The 12,640-nt window shown below is 42.8% G+C and overlaps 1 protein-coding gene across 2 annotated transcripts in view; it reads left to right on the top strand.

Annotated features, from left to right (window-relative positions):
* Positions 1-675: 675 nt before the first annotated feature.
* MAOB (monoamine oxidase B) overlaps positions 676-12,640 on the top strand; it is a 119,227-nt gene continuing 107,262 nt past the window's right edge. The window contains exon 1 of one of the 2 annotated variants that reach the window (XM_070503287.1): positions 676-1,035. In XM_070503287.1, coding sequence (XP_070359388.1) covers positions 990-1,035 — 46 coding nt within the window. In that variant the 5' untranslated portion in view covers positions 676-989. Of the gene's footprint in view, positions 1,036-1,425; positions 1,568-12,640 lie in introns of those variants that run through there. The other variant, XM_070503286.1, reaches the window with a different exon arrangement.

Below are 12,640 nucleotides of genomic sequence, written 5' to 3' on the forward strand. Positions count from 1 at the left end.
TCCCAGGGCATAAGTAACTCCTTTTGCTGCTTCAAGGAGGCTCTGAATTGCGCCCTGCCCATCCAAGGTCACCCTGCCCATCCCTGCCACCACCAGTTTCCCAGGTTCCTGCCTCAGCAGCTCCCACCACTGACACACAGGGTTGTACAAGGAGCAGTTGGCTCATTTGGTCACTTGCAAAATGAGGCAATTTATGATCGTCTTTAAGTGCTGCATTGACAATACTAGGGAAGAGCCTGCCTGAGTGAATTGTGGGCACAAGGGCAGCAGGAGTGGGGAAAGAAGTGGGTATTTGGAAGGAGGATGAGAGGGGCTGGAAATCCCACTCAGGTATACGCCAAGATAACGGCAATACTGTGTGGTGGATCAAACTGGGTCTCAGAATCTTCATGGCTTTTTAAAAAAAATTATTATTTCTGGCTTTTTATCTTGCCTTCACCCTCACTAAGGACTTTACCTCGCTTTCCTCATCTGTAAAATGGGTTGTTGTAAGGTTTAACTGGAATCATGCATATAAAGCCCTTAGTGGGGTGCCTGGTACCTAGAAAGCACTCAATTAATGTTTGCTGTTATCTGTATTGCTCCACTTCAGGGAGTAATTGGGGTGTTGGAGGAAGACACCCAATCAGACATGCTCCCAGCCTCCAAGCTAAACACCTCTCTAGGAGGGCTGATGGGAAAATACTGTGCAGAAGGCCAAGGGGTGGTGGCCCTGGGGAGAGACTCTTGGAGGCCCAGGTGACCTCTGCACCCAGGCGCCCGCCCTCCCCAGCTGTGGGCGGTGGAGCTGCCGGCGGGGGCGGGGGCCGAGCGTCCACTAGGCCCACGCGTCGGCGGTCGGGCGGGCGGGGCTCCCCGCCCAAGCGTCCTGGGCAGGCGATAAAGCAGCTCTGCGGAGGCGCTAGTGCGCGGGGCAGCGCGGCGGGAGGGGGCCGAGACCCAGAGATCGGAGCAGCAGGCACGGGGCGGCGCGGAGCAAGGCGAGCGCCATGAGCAGCAAATGCGACGTGGTCGTGGTGGGGGGCGGCATCTCAGGTCAGTTGCGGCTGCTCGCCCTCCTTCCTCCGCTGGCTCTTGGTCAGGCGGCCGCCCCGGGAGGCGCGCGGGGGAGGCCGTGGGGCGGGGGCTGCCCCCTGGAGCCGCGGATTGTCCGTGCGAAGGCGAGGATCTAGCGGATCCCGAGAGCCGCGCACAGAACCTTCCCTGGGGGAAAGATTTGGTGCGCACCTGGACAGAAGCTGGGGGCTGGAAATCTGTTGAAGGTCTGGGGCCAGACTTTGAACTTTTTCCCCCGGAAGGCTGCCAAGCTAGGGGAAAGGGGGTGGGCAGGCAAGAGACTCCTGCTGTGCGTTGGCGCAAAGGTCAGTTATTTGCCCCAAGCAAAGTCAGTCATTTGCTCCAACCTGACCTGGATACTCCGCACCCTCGCTTGGAGCTGGCATGCATCACAACGTTCTGTTGTCCTGGCACCAGGAAAACGACCTTGAACAGCTCCCGGTTCAGAAAGAAGGGGTCGGACCCCGGGGCCACCGATTGCCAAAGACCCTCCTGTGCCTGATTCTCTGTGGTACCGTGATTGTCATGGGTCTACTGAGGCTGCAGGGCCTTCTTGGAAAATGCCTTTTCTCCTCCCGCCCTCTTCCCCACACCCCTGCTCCCTCCCTGCACCAGCGTAGGGTAGTGGCCAAGCTGACCAGAGGGCTAGGGTGGAGAAACTTGGCTCTCTGGCCTAGTCCCTATTTGGCAGGGATAGGACAGAGACTACCCTCTCATACACAGGGGGAGCTGTGCGCGTAGCAGAGGGCCCCAAAGACAGAAGTCAGAAGGAGGGATGGGGTCAGTGGGAATAAGCAATACTCCCAGAACAGCCTGTTTAACAGACTCCTGGGGATGCTTTGATCAAACTCTCAGAGCCTCCTGGTGCTTGAGGAGTAGTTAGGACACCTCGAAAACCCATGGATATGTTGGCTAAGACTTGCCCTAACCAGATCTCAGGAGCAGGGGTCAGCCTTGCTCCCTGTGAGGCAGGCAGGGCAGAAATGCTCTGACTCTTCTGTGCCTGGTGAGGAAACTGAGGCATTGGATGTTGAGGGCTGACCCTGGGCCTGTGCTGCTCCTTCCACTCCAGCCCTTCTCACCTTTGGGTCAGATCCCAGGCTACCACTTCTATCCACCTGGCCCTCCTGAGCTCACTCACACCAGGCTCTGTGCCCGGTGCTGCAGCTACATAGATGCATAAGCACAACAGCATGCTGAGGTGGGCCAAGGCTGTATAGATTCCGTTTTCTTTCACTGTTTTTGACATCTTCTCTCTTAAAGGAGCTTGGGCTTAAAAGCATATCCATCTAAGTGCTTCTTGATGCTGCCTTGCACAGACAGGCCACCATCTTACAGAAGCTGAAGTTTCTTCCTTCCAGGCCCCCTGAAGTATGTCCAATGGGTTCAGATTCTTCTATTTTTCCCCCTTATTTTGCCCTTTCTGATTCATACTCCAAACCTTCAGACTCACTCAAATTGTTCATGTTAGACTCATACAGGAGGGGTAGATAAGGGTTTAGCTGTTTTTACAAGCAGCGGTGAACCACTACATTCCCCCCTAAACTCTCAAAACATGGGACTGATGAGTCCATCTGCCTTTTCTCAAGAACGTTACATGGAATAGGCATTGTTCTAAAGACCAAGAAAGCAGGGTTCTAAGGCCTGACTCAGTCGCTTTATCTGCTACATGAGGATAACATCAATTAGACATAGCTAGATTACAAGATCATTGTGAAAGGCAAGTGAAACAATGTGTGTGAAAATAGCTTCACAAGATCTGACGGTTTACTCAAGGGTTTTACTCATTTATTCAAACAGTGGGCATTAGGGAAGGCTGTGGTAGGGGATGCAAAAATGGATCACATTGTTCTTGCCCTGGAAAGTTTGTCCATCCAGGAAGGGAGATGAGATACTCAAACAAAGACAATACAAGGTAGAAAGCGTACGTGCCACAAGAGGCGTCCATTTCTTAATTCATTATTCATTCATTCAATGAGCATTTACTTCCTTTCCCACATCTTATCCCAAAGGGAATAAAAGATGAATTATACAGGGCTGTTGCCCCTGGGGCACTCACAAGCTGATGTGGGAGGCAGAGTCATGAACATTTAATACTAATGAACTGTGATAGATGCTTTAGTAGTGCATGGACAATGTTCTAGAGAAGGTGATCGGAGAGAATGTCGATCGCTGCCTGAGAAAATCTGAGTAGACTTCACAGAGGAGGTGACATTTGAAGTAAATCTTAAAGGATAAAAGTGAATTCACAAGACTAAATGAAGAATATATTAAGCTAAGGAACAGCTTATATAAAATCACAAATATGAAAAAACACAGTAGTGTGATTAGGAAACCTTAAGAACTTCAGTGTGGAGAGTTGGGGGTCTGGTGGGAGACCAAGTTACAAAGGCCAGCTAAGATGAATTGTGGGGAGCCTTGTATGTCATCCTCAAAAGGTTTACTTCCTCTGTGGTCAATGAATGGCCACTGAGGATTTTTCATTCACAAAGCGGCATGTGTCAAGTGACAGGAATATGGTGATGGTGTTAGCAAAAAGAGGGATGTGAAGAAGAGGAAGAGCAGGTTTGGGGGAAAGATGGGACGTCTAGAGTTGGAGGTGCTGGGAGGATATCCATGCAGAGAAGACTAGCAGTTGTAAATGCAGGGAAGAAGTCGAGCCTACAGATGGAGCGACAGAGAAGTTTTAGTTGAAGCCGCTGAAGTAAATGAACCAAGAGTGTAGAGAGGAGAGGACGTCTGAGATAGAACTAGAAGAGAGGGTACTTACCTCCTGCATAAGGAGGGGGATATTTCAGTCATTCTCTGTAGTTTGATGAGAGAGATGAGGAAACTGAGAAACTGAAAAACACTTAGTGAAGCTCAGATCTTAGCTTAGATGTCATTTCTCAGAGCAGCCTTCCCGAGTCCCCCCAAATTGGATTAGATGCTTAACTCTCCTCTGCCACTTTGTCCTTTGCCATTCATTTTTAATTGTTCACTTATTGGTGTAATTGTTTATTCAGTATCTTTCTCCTCCACTAAGCTGTAAGCCTCTAGAGCCTGAGAAAGTGTCTCTTTTCCTCCCCAGAGAACCCCCAACCGCAGCTCCAGAGCTCGGCCTGGCCCAGTTAGCACCCGATAAATGTATTGGATTAATGAACTTTAACTTTACACCAACAAAGTAGCAATCAATTGAACCTGAAATTCACATCCTTATACTACCAACTCTTTTGCATTTCATGCCTAATCACAGTGACAATGGGACAAGTAGCAAAATCAGAAGTTTAGAATTAGTAGGTCACTGACACAAGGATTTACATTTAAACGTGTCTGAATTTGACTCTGATTTTTAAACTTTGTTAATTATTAACCTTGGGACATTCTGGTAATTCTCTGATAGTTTTCAAAGCTGTCAGCAAATTTTAATCACTCTCTTTGGGATAAACAGAGATGTATTGGGTGTATAGCTGGTTAATATATAACTTTCTTTTTTGATGTTTGAAAAATTCCAAGGCAATTGTGGAATAGCTTTTTAGAAATGTGTGTGGTATATTAATGCTTACCTACTGAAATCTCTTTCACCCAGGGAGCAGATCATCTCTGGAGACTTGGCAGAGTAATGGCATTTCCCACATGGAGCTGGACAGCATCACATTGCTTCTCGGTTTTAGTGTTTGGGTTGATGGAACCATGGAAATTATCTTTTTCAGTTCTGGAGTGGCTCTTGCTCAATCTTCAAAATAAAAGCTAAAAAAGGGAGACTCCAAGCAGAAAGGAGAACGTTTTTGCTAAGCTTGAGAGAGGAATTTGGCCCTCTGAGGGTGGCAGGCCCTGGGCTGAGATCCTGGAAGAGTGGGAACCAGCTTTCCAAATTGTAACCAACACCTGGCAGGTGATCTATGTGTCTGGGAGAGTGAGCTGCAGGCCAGCAGGACTGGCCTGGGCAGGGGGTGTCAGAGATGACCCATGAGGGATCATGAGTTGAGGGACGCAGTAGGCAGATGTGGCCTGTGTATTAACAGCAAAGCTTCCTCCTCTGATGAAGAAAGATGGAGAACTTCCCTGGGCTCCTATAACCCACCTGAATGTTCTAAACAACAATTGTATACAAGTTCTTTGGAATTTGTACTTCCTAGTTAAGAAGAGGATATAGAGACAGTATGGCAAAGTTGAAACAACATATACTTTAGCATCAAACAGACTTGTTCTGTATCCCATTTCCTACACTTACCTATTGTGCCACCTTAAAAGTTCCATCACCTCTCTGTTCTTCAGCTGCCTGATCTTTAAAATGAGACTCCTTATGTGTTTATGGCAGAGGGGCGTTTTACTAGAATTAGAAAGAATGCACATGAAGGACTATACACAGTGGTCATTATGGCTTCAGCTTGTGCCTTTTGGAAAATGTATTCTTATTTAGCTTCCAGGATTTTTCAGTGTATGGGAGCAGAAGCAGGCATTTCCATGTAATCACTCCTTCCTCTTCACCAACCAATTATTTTTCTTGCTGTGTAGCTTTTATAAGGTGGCGATGGGATGCAAGGTATATGCACAGGCGTTGGTAGGCACCTGCCTGGCTCCAGCTTCATCCTGCCCCACCCCATCCCTTTGTTCTCTCCCTCGAGGGCCCTGAGGAGCTCAGGTTCACCCCAGGCTCCGGGACCCGCTGTGTTCCTCATCAGGAGAAATTTCAGAAGCTCTAGATCTGTATTTCGGTACCACCCCCAGCCTGGCTGTTATTCCGATTCTGACCTGGTCTCCATTTCAGCCACCTGATTCCTGTCTTAATTACAATAAATAACAAATGTATTAATAATAAATGATAATATTATTTATTTAATGATATGAATTATTTAATAATAATAAATAATGAAAAGACCTAGCACATTGAGTGCTGTCTACATGCTGGGCAAGGTGTTAGGAGCTTGCCTTTTCACAGCAATTCTGTGAGGGTTTAGAATGGCAAAGTCCAGTTCTTTCTGCTTGATTCTAATACCTGGGGCACACGGGTGGGAGGGGCCTGCTTGGTGGGCCATGTGGGCAGAGCCAGGTGCCACTAGAGCCACAATTTCTACGTCCTTGTATATCCTCAGAAGTCACCAGGGCACGTTTAAGGCTTGGCTTGGCCATTATCAAGGCAACAATTTGCTTCTCCTCTGGCTGGGTGTTGAGGTCCTCCCTGTCATACAGGGGCAGTGGTAGAGCATAGAGGTTAAGATCATGGTATCTACCCTGGTTCCACCACTAACTAGCTGTGCCACCTTAAGCAAAATTGGTGACCTTTCTGTGCTTTAGTTTTCTCATCTGGAAAATAGGGATAATAATGGTATCTACTTCAAAAAGTGGTTGACAGGATTAAAAGGGAAAATGCATGTAAAGTGCTTGGAATGAGGCTTAGCATCTGGCAAGCACACAGTAGACATTGGTTATTAGTGTTAATCAGACTGACAGAATGGTCACTAACCACTAGTGGGTCTGAAGTGCCAGGGTGCCAGCTACTCCACTGCCAAACTTTGGGTTGAGGAAGTGGCTGGTGGCTGTGTATGTACATGCACTAACACACACACACAGAATATGATCCTGTTTTGGGAATGCTGCTTCCCAGCACTACTTTCTTGGCTTGTATATGATTTACTAACTCAGATTATATAACAGAGCCAGCAGCTAAATTTAAAGAAAAAGCTTAAACTCTATTTTTTAAAATTATTTTTTCCTGGGGAAGGTTCACCCTGAGCTAACATCTGTTGCCAATCTTCCTGTTCTTGCTTGAGGAAGATTCACCCTGAGCTAAGATCTGTGCCAGTCTTCCTCTATTTTGTATGTGGGTCACTGCCTCAGCATGGCCACTGATGAGTGGTATAGGTCCGTGCCCAGGAACCAAACCCAGACTGCCAAAGGGGAGCACGCCAAACTTGACCACTAGGCCATGGAGCTGGCCCCTAATTATTTTTAATATATATTTAAGAGATAAGTATGTCAGAAATTCTAAACAAGGTAGAACACACTTCTGTATGAAGACTTCTAATTCATTTGGTGCCCGGCAGATGTTAATATTAGGATCACCTCACTGTTACTCAATTTAGCATTCATTTCCCTGTTTAATTTCTTCTGCCCCCAGTGAAAATATCATTACAGGAGCAGCTAGTTCCAGTCTCTTAACCTTTGACCATTATCAAAGCAGCCATTTCCTTTGTAACAATAGCTTAGAATTTGTTTGATGTCATTTGTTCACACTCACATGGCTGCAAAGACACATACAATGAGAGGATTTTAGTAAAGTGGTTACCTTATGCAATTGATATGTATGTCATCAAAGTTTGTTCTCAAATACTGCAGCTTATAACTGAAAAGCAACTGTTTTAATGATTCCTGCATTTTTTTTCTTTTTTAAAACACTGAACTGGAGCTTTTTTTTTTTAAAGATTTTATTTTTTTTCCTTTTTCTCCCCAAAGCCCCCCGGTACATAGTTGTATATTCTTCGTTGTGGGTCCTTCTAGTTGTGGCATGTGGGATGCTGCCTCAGCGTGGTTTGATGAGCAGTGCCATGTCCATGCCCAGGATTCGAACCAACGAAACACTGGGCCATCTGCAGCGGAGCGCGTGAACTTAACCACTCAGCCACGGGGCCAGCCCCTGATTCCTGCATTTTTGACAATAAATACATGGGTGGCGTCTGGGTCAAATTTATCCTATAGACTTGAAGACATAATTCAGGTTCTAATTTACTTCATTAACATTTTGGACCTCAGGAGCGTTTCCATGTTCCATTGACATATCGAAGTCCATATAATGTTTCAGTGTCAAGCGTTATTTCTCCAGATATCAATAATGACAACTAGTATGTTATCATCAAATTCTAATATGTTAGTACTTTTTTTATTCCTGTCAAGATTCAAACTATATACACAGATACACTTGACTGATGTACATTGAGTTAGAGCTTCTACAGTTTAAGGAACATTTAAGATTAGTGAATATTAAATTATTACGTGTGACATGGCCATAGTATAATGGCAGATATCAGTCAGGGACAAATGAAGTGTGTACAGTTGCATGTGACCCTGTGTAAGACCTACCACAAACTTCAGTTTCATTTTTGGATTTGATGGCCGTTAAGCTTATAGTCTTAGCAGAGCTCCATGGGCATGTCTGTTACTACATCTCATTTACCATGTTTAATTTAAATTACCTGTTTAAGCATCTGTGGACCCTCCCCTGACCATAGACTGCTCAAAGTCAGGGACTTTGTATGATTTATCTCCCTATTTCTGGTGTTTACCAACGAACCCAGCCTACTCTAGCCACCAGAAATTGAATTCAATTGATAGAATCCCTTGATAAGGATCGTGGATCTTCTCAGGCTTTGGACCCAGTGAAGGTAAGCTCCATAAGAAGAAACCTATTGGAAGAATGGAGCTAACCTTTCACTCCCTGGAGGAAGTGGGATAACGCAGAAGTTAAATGCAAGGACTCTGGGGGCCTAGGGCTTGGGGTGAAATCCTACCCATGTCTCTAACTGTGTAGCTTGGGCTAGTTACCTGCTTCCTCAGCTTCCATATCTTCAATTACAACGTGGAGTGATGGGCCTGGGGCTAACTCCTGGAATGCTCACTAAATGTTAACGTTGCTGTTTTTACAAGTCAATGGGTAGTCCTTAAAGGAGGGGATCCTGGAAACGTACAAGATCGAATACTCTTCAAGCCCCAAAAATGAACCAAATTGAGAGCTCATGTTCAGAATGAGTGTTTTTAACCCCATAACAGAATACTATGTAGATTTGCTCAGGTTAAATGTGCAGCGTTACCATTATGCAAGGGCCCCAAGTTTGTTAGGCTTACCTTTTTAGTAATGTCTCTGCATAAAAGTCATCATTTCCCTTAATAATGGTATAAAATTCTTACCTAACTTTGAACATCCAAATCACATAAACTTCTTCTGAGCTAAAAACTGTTTGCTTTAAGAGAATCATCGAGGAGTAAAGATGGAAGCGTCTTTAGAGTATTACCTAAATAGTGTGAGAACACCTGGTTTTCTGTCCAAGGAAAAGAGACCAAGAGAGGCCAATGGGCTGGCTCCAGACCTCACAGCCACTTCTTTTATTTATTTATTTATTCATTTTTACTTATTTATTAAAAAGATTTTTTTCCAGTTATTTTACTGAGGTCATAATGGTTTATAACATTGTGTAATTTCAGGTGTACATTATTAGTTATCAGTTTCTCTGTAGACTGCATTGTGCTCACCACCAATAGTCTAATTTTTATCTGTCACCAACATATATGTGCCCCTTTACACCTTTTGCCCACCCCCAATCCTCTTCCCCTCTAGTAGTGACTAAACTCTTCTCTTTATCCATGTGTTTGTTTATCTTCCACACATGAGTGAAATCATGCAGTGTTTGTTTTTCTCTGTCTGGCTTATTTCGCTTAACATAATAGCCTCAAAGTCCATTCATGTTGCAAATGGGATAATTTTGTCTTTTTTATGGCTGAGTAGTATTCCATCACATATATGTATACACCACATCTTCTTTATCCAGTCATCAGTTGATGGGCACTTGGGTTGCTTCCACATCTTGGCTATTGTGAATGATGCTGCAGTGAACATAGAGGTGCATTAGTCTCTTTGAATTGTTGATTCCAAGTTCTTTGGATAGATACCTAGTAGTGGGATCGCTGGATCGTATGGTATTTCTACTTTTAGTTTTTTGAGGAATCTCCATACTGTTTTCCACAGTGGCTGCACCAGTTTGCATTCCCACCAGCAGTGTGTGAGGGTTCCCTTTTCTCCACATCCTCTCCAACATTTGATGTTTTTGTCTTGGTAATTACAGCCATTCTAACAGGTGTAAGGTGATATCTCATTGTGGTTTTGATTTGCATTTCCCTAATAATTAGTGATGTTAAACATCTTTTCATGTGCCTGTTGGCCATCTGTATATCATCTTTGGAAAAATGTCTGTTCATATCCTCTGCTCATTTTTTGATCGAGTTGTTTGTTTTTTTTTGTTGTTGAGTTGTATGAGTTCTTTATATATTTTGGAAATTAACCCCTTGTTGGATCTATGGTTTGCAAATATTTTCTTCTAGTTGGTGGGTTGTCTTTTCGTTTTGCTCATGGTTTCCATGCCTTGCAAAAGCTGTTTAGTCTGATGTAGTCCCATTTGTTTATTTTTTCTTTTGTTTCCCATGTCTGAGTAGATATGGTTTTTGAAAAGATGCTGCTAAGACTGATGTCAAAGAGTATATTGCCTGTATTTTCTTCTGGGATTTTTATGGTTTCAAGTCTTACATTCAAGTCTTGAATCCATTTTGAGTTAACTTTTGTGTATGGTGTAAGATAATGGTCTACTTTCATACTTTTGCATGTAGCTGTCCAGTTTTTCCAACACCATTTATTGAAGAGACAGTCCTTTGTCCATCATATGTTCTTGGCTTCTTGGTCGAAGATTAACTGTCCATAGATGTGTGGTATTTCTTGGCTTTATGTGTGGTATTTCTTGGCTTTCAGTTCTGATTCACTGATCTGTGTGTCCGTTTTTGTGCCAGTATCATGCTGTTTTGATTACTATATCTTTGTATTATGTTTTGAAGACAGGGATTGTCTTCGGCTTTGTTCTTTTTTCTCAGGATTGCTTCAGCTATTCGGGCCTTTTATTGTTCCATATAAATTTTAGGATTCTTTGTTCTATTTCTGTGAAGAATGTCATTGGGATTCTGATTGGGATTGCATTGAATCTGTAGATTGCTTTAGGTAATATGGGCATTTTAACTATGTTTATTCTTCCAATCCATATGCATGGAATATCTTTGCATTTCTTTATGTCATCTTTGATTTCTTTCAATTATGTCTTATAGTTTTCATTGTATAGGTCTTTCACCTCCTTGGTTAAGTTTGTTCCTAGATATTTTATTCTTTTTGTTGTGATTGTAAATGGGATTGTATTCTTGCCTTCTCTTTCTGCTAGTTCATTATTAGTGTGTAGAAATGTAACTGATTTTTGTAAGTTGATTTTGTACCCTACAACTTTGCTGTAATTGTTGATTATTTCTAGTAGTTTTCTGGTGGATTCTTTAGAGTTTTCTGTCTATAGGATCATGTCATCCACAAACATGAGAGTTTTACTTCTTCCTTTCCAGTTTGGATACCTTTTATTTCTTTTTCTTGCCTAATTGCTGTGGCCAAAACTTCCAGTACTATGTTGAATAGGAGTGGTGAGAGTGAGCACCCTTGTCTTGTTCCTGTTCTCAGAGGAATGGCTTTCAGTTTTTCACCATTAAGTATGATGTTGGCTTGTCATATATGTCCTTTATTATGTTGAGGTACTTTCCTTCTATACCCATTTAATAAGAGTTTTTATCATAAATGCATGTTAGATCTTGTCATATCCTTTATCTGTATCTATCGAGATGATCCTGTGATTTTTATTCCTCATTTTGTTATTGTGGTGTATCACATTGATTGATTTGTGGATGTTGAACCATCCCTGCATCCCTGATGTAAATCACACTTGATCATGGTGTATGATCCTTTTAATGTGTTGCTGTATTTGATTTGCCAATATTTTGTTGCGAATTTTTGCATCTATGTTCATCAGTGATATTGGCATGTAATTTTCCTTTTTAATGTCGTCTTTGTCTGGTTTTGGGATCAAGGTGATGTTGGCCTTGTAAAATGTGTTAAGAAGTGTTGCGTCTTCTTCAGTTTTTGGGGACAGTTTGAGAAGGATAGGTATTAAATCTTCTTTTAATGTTTGGTAGAATTCTCCAGAGAAGCCATCTGGTCCTGGACTTTTGTGTTTGGGAGGTTTTTGATTACTGTTTCAATCTCTTTACTTGTGATTGGTCTATTCAGATTCTCTGTTTCTTCTTGATTCAGTTTTGGGAGGTTGTATGTATCTAAGAATTTACCCCTTTCTTCTAGGTTATCCAATTTGTTGGCATATTGTTTTTCATAGTATTCTCTTATAATCCTTTGTATTTCTCTGGTGTCTGTTATAGTTTCTCCTCTTTCATTTCTAATTCTATTTGACTCTTCTCTCTTTCTTTTCTTAGTGAGTCTGGCTAAAGCTTTGTCAATTTTGTTTATCTTCTGAAACAGCCAGCTCTTAGTTCATCAATCATTTCTACTGTGTTTTTGGTCTCTATTTCACTTAATTCTGCTCTAATTTTTATTATTTTCCTTCTGCTGATTTTCAGCTTTGTTTGTTCTTCTTTTTTTTCATTCTGTTAGGTGTAGTTTCAGATTCCTTATTTGAGATTTCATGTTTGTTGAGGTGGGCCTATATTGCTATCAATTTCCCTCTTAGAACCACTTTTGCTGCATCCCATAAGAGTTGATATGATGTATTTTCATTTTCATTTGTCTCCAGTTATTTTATGATTTCTCCTTTGATTTCTTTATTGATCCAACAGTTGTTGAATTGTATGTTGTTTAATCTCCACATGTTTGTGACTTTCCTGGCTTTTTTCTTGTAGTTGAGTTCTATTTTCAGAGAATTGTGGTTGAAAAAGGTGCTTGATATGCTTCTTAAGTTTATTGAGGCTTGCCTTGTTTCCCAGCATGTGGTCTCTCTTTGAGAATGTTCCATGTGCACTTGAG

The sequence above is a fragment of the Equus asinus genome, chromosome X (genome assembly GCF_041296235.1).
Source record: "Equus asinus isolate D_3611 breed Donkey chromosome X, EquAss-T2T_v2, whole genome shotgun sequence".
Taxonomy (NCBI): domain Eukaryota; kingdom Metazoa; phylum Chordata; class Mammalia; order Perissodactyla; family Equidae; genus Equus; species Equus asinus.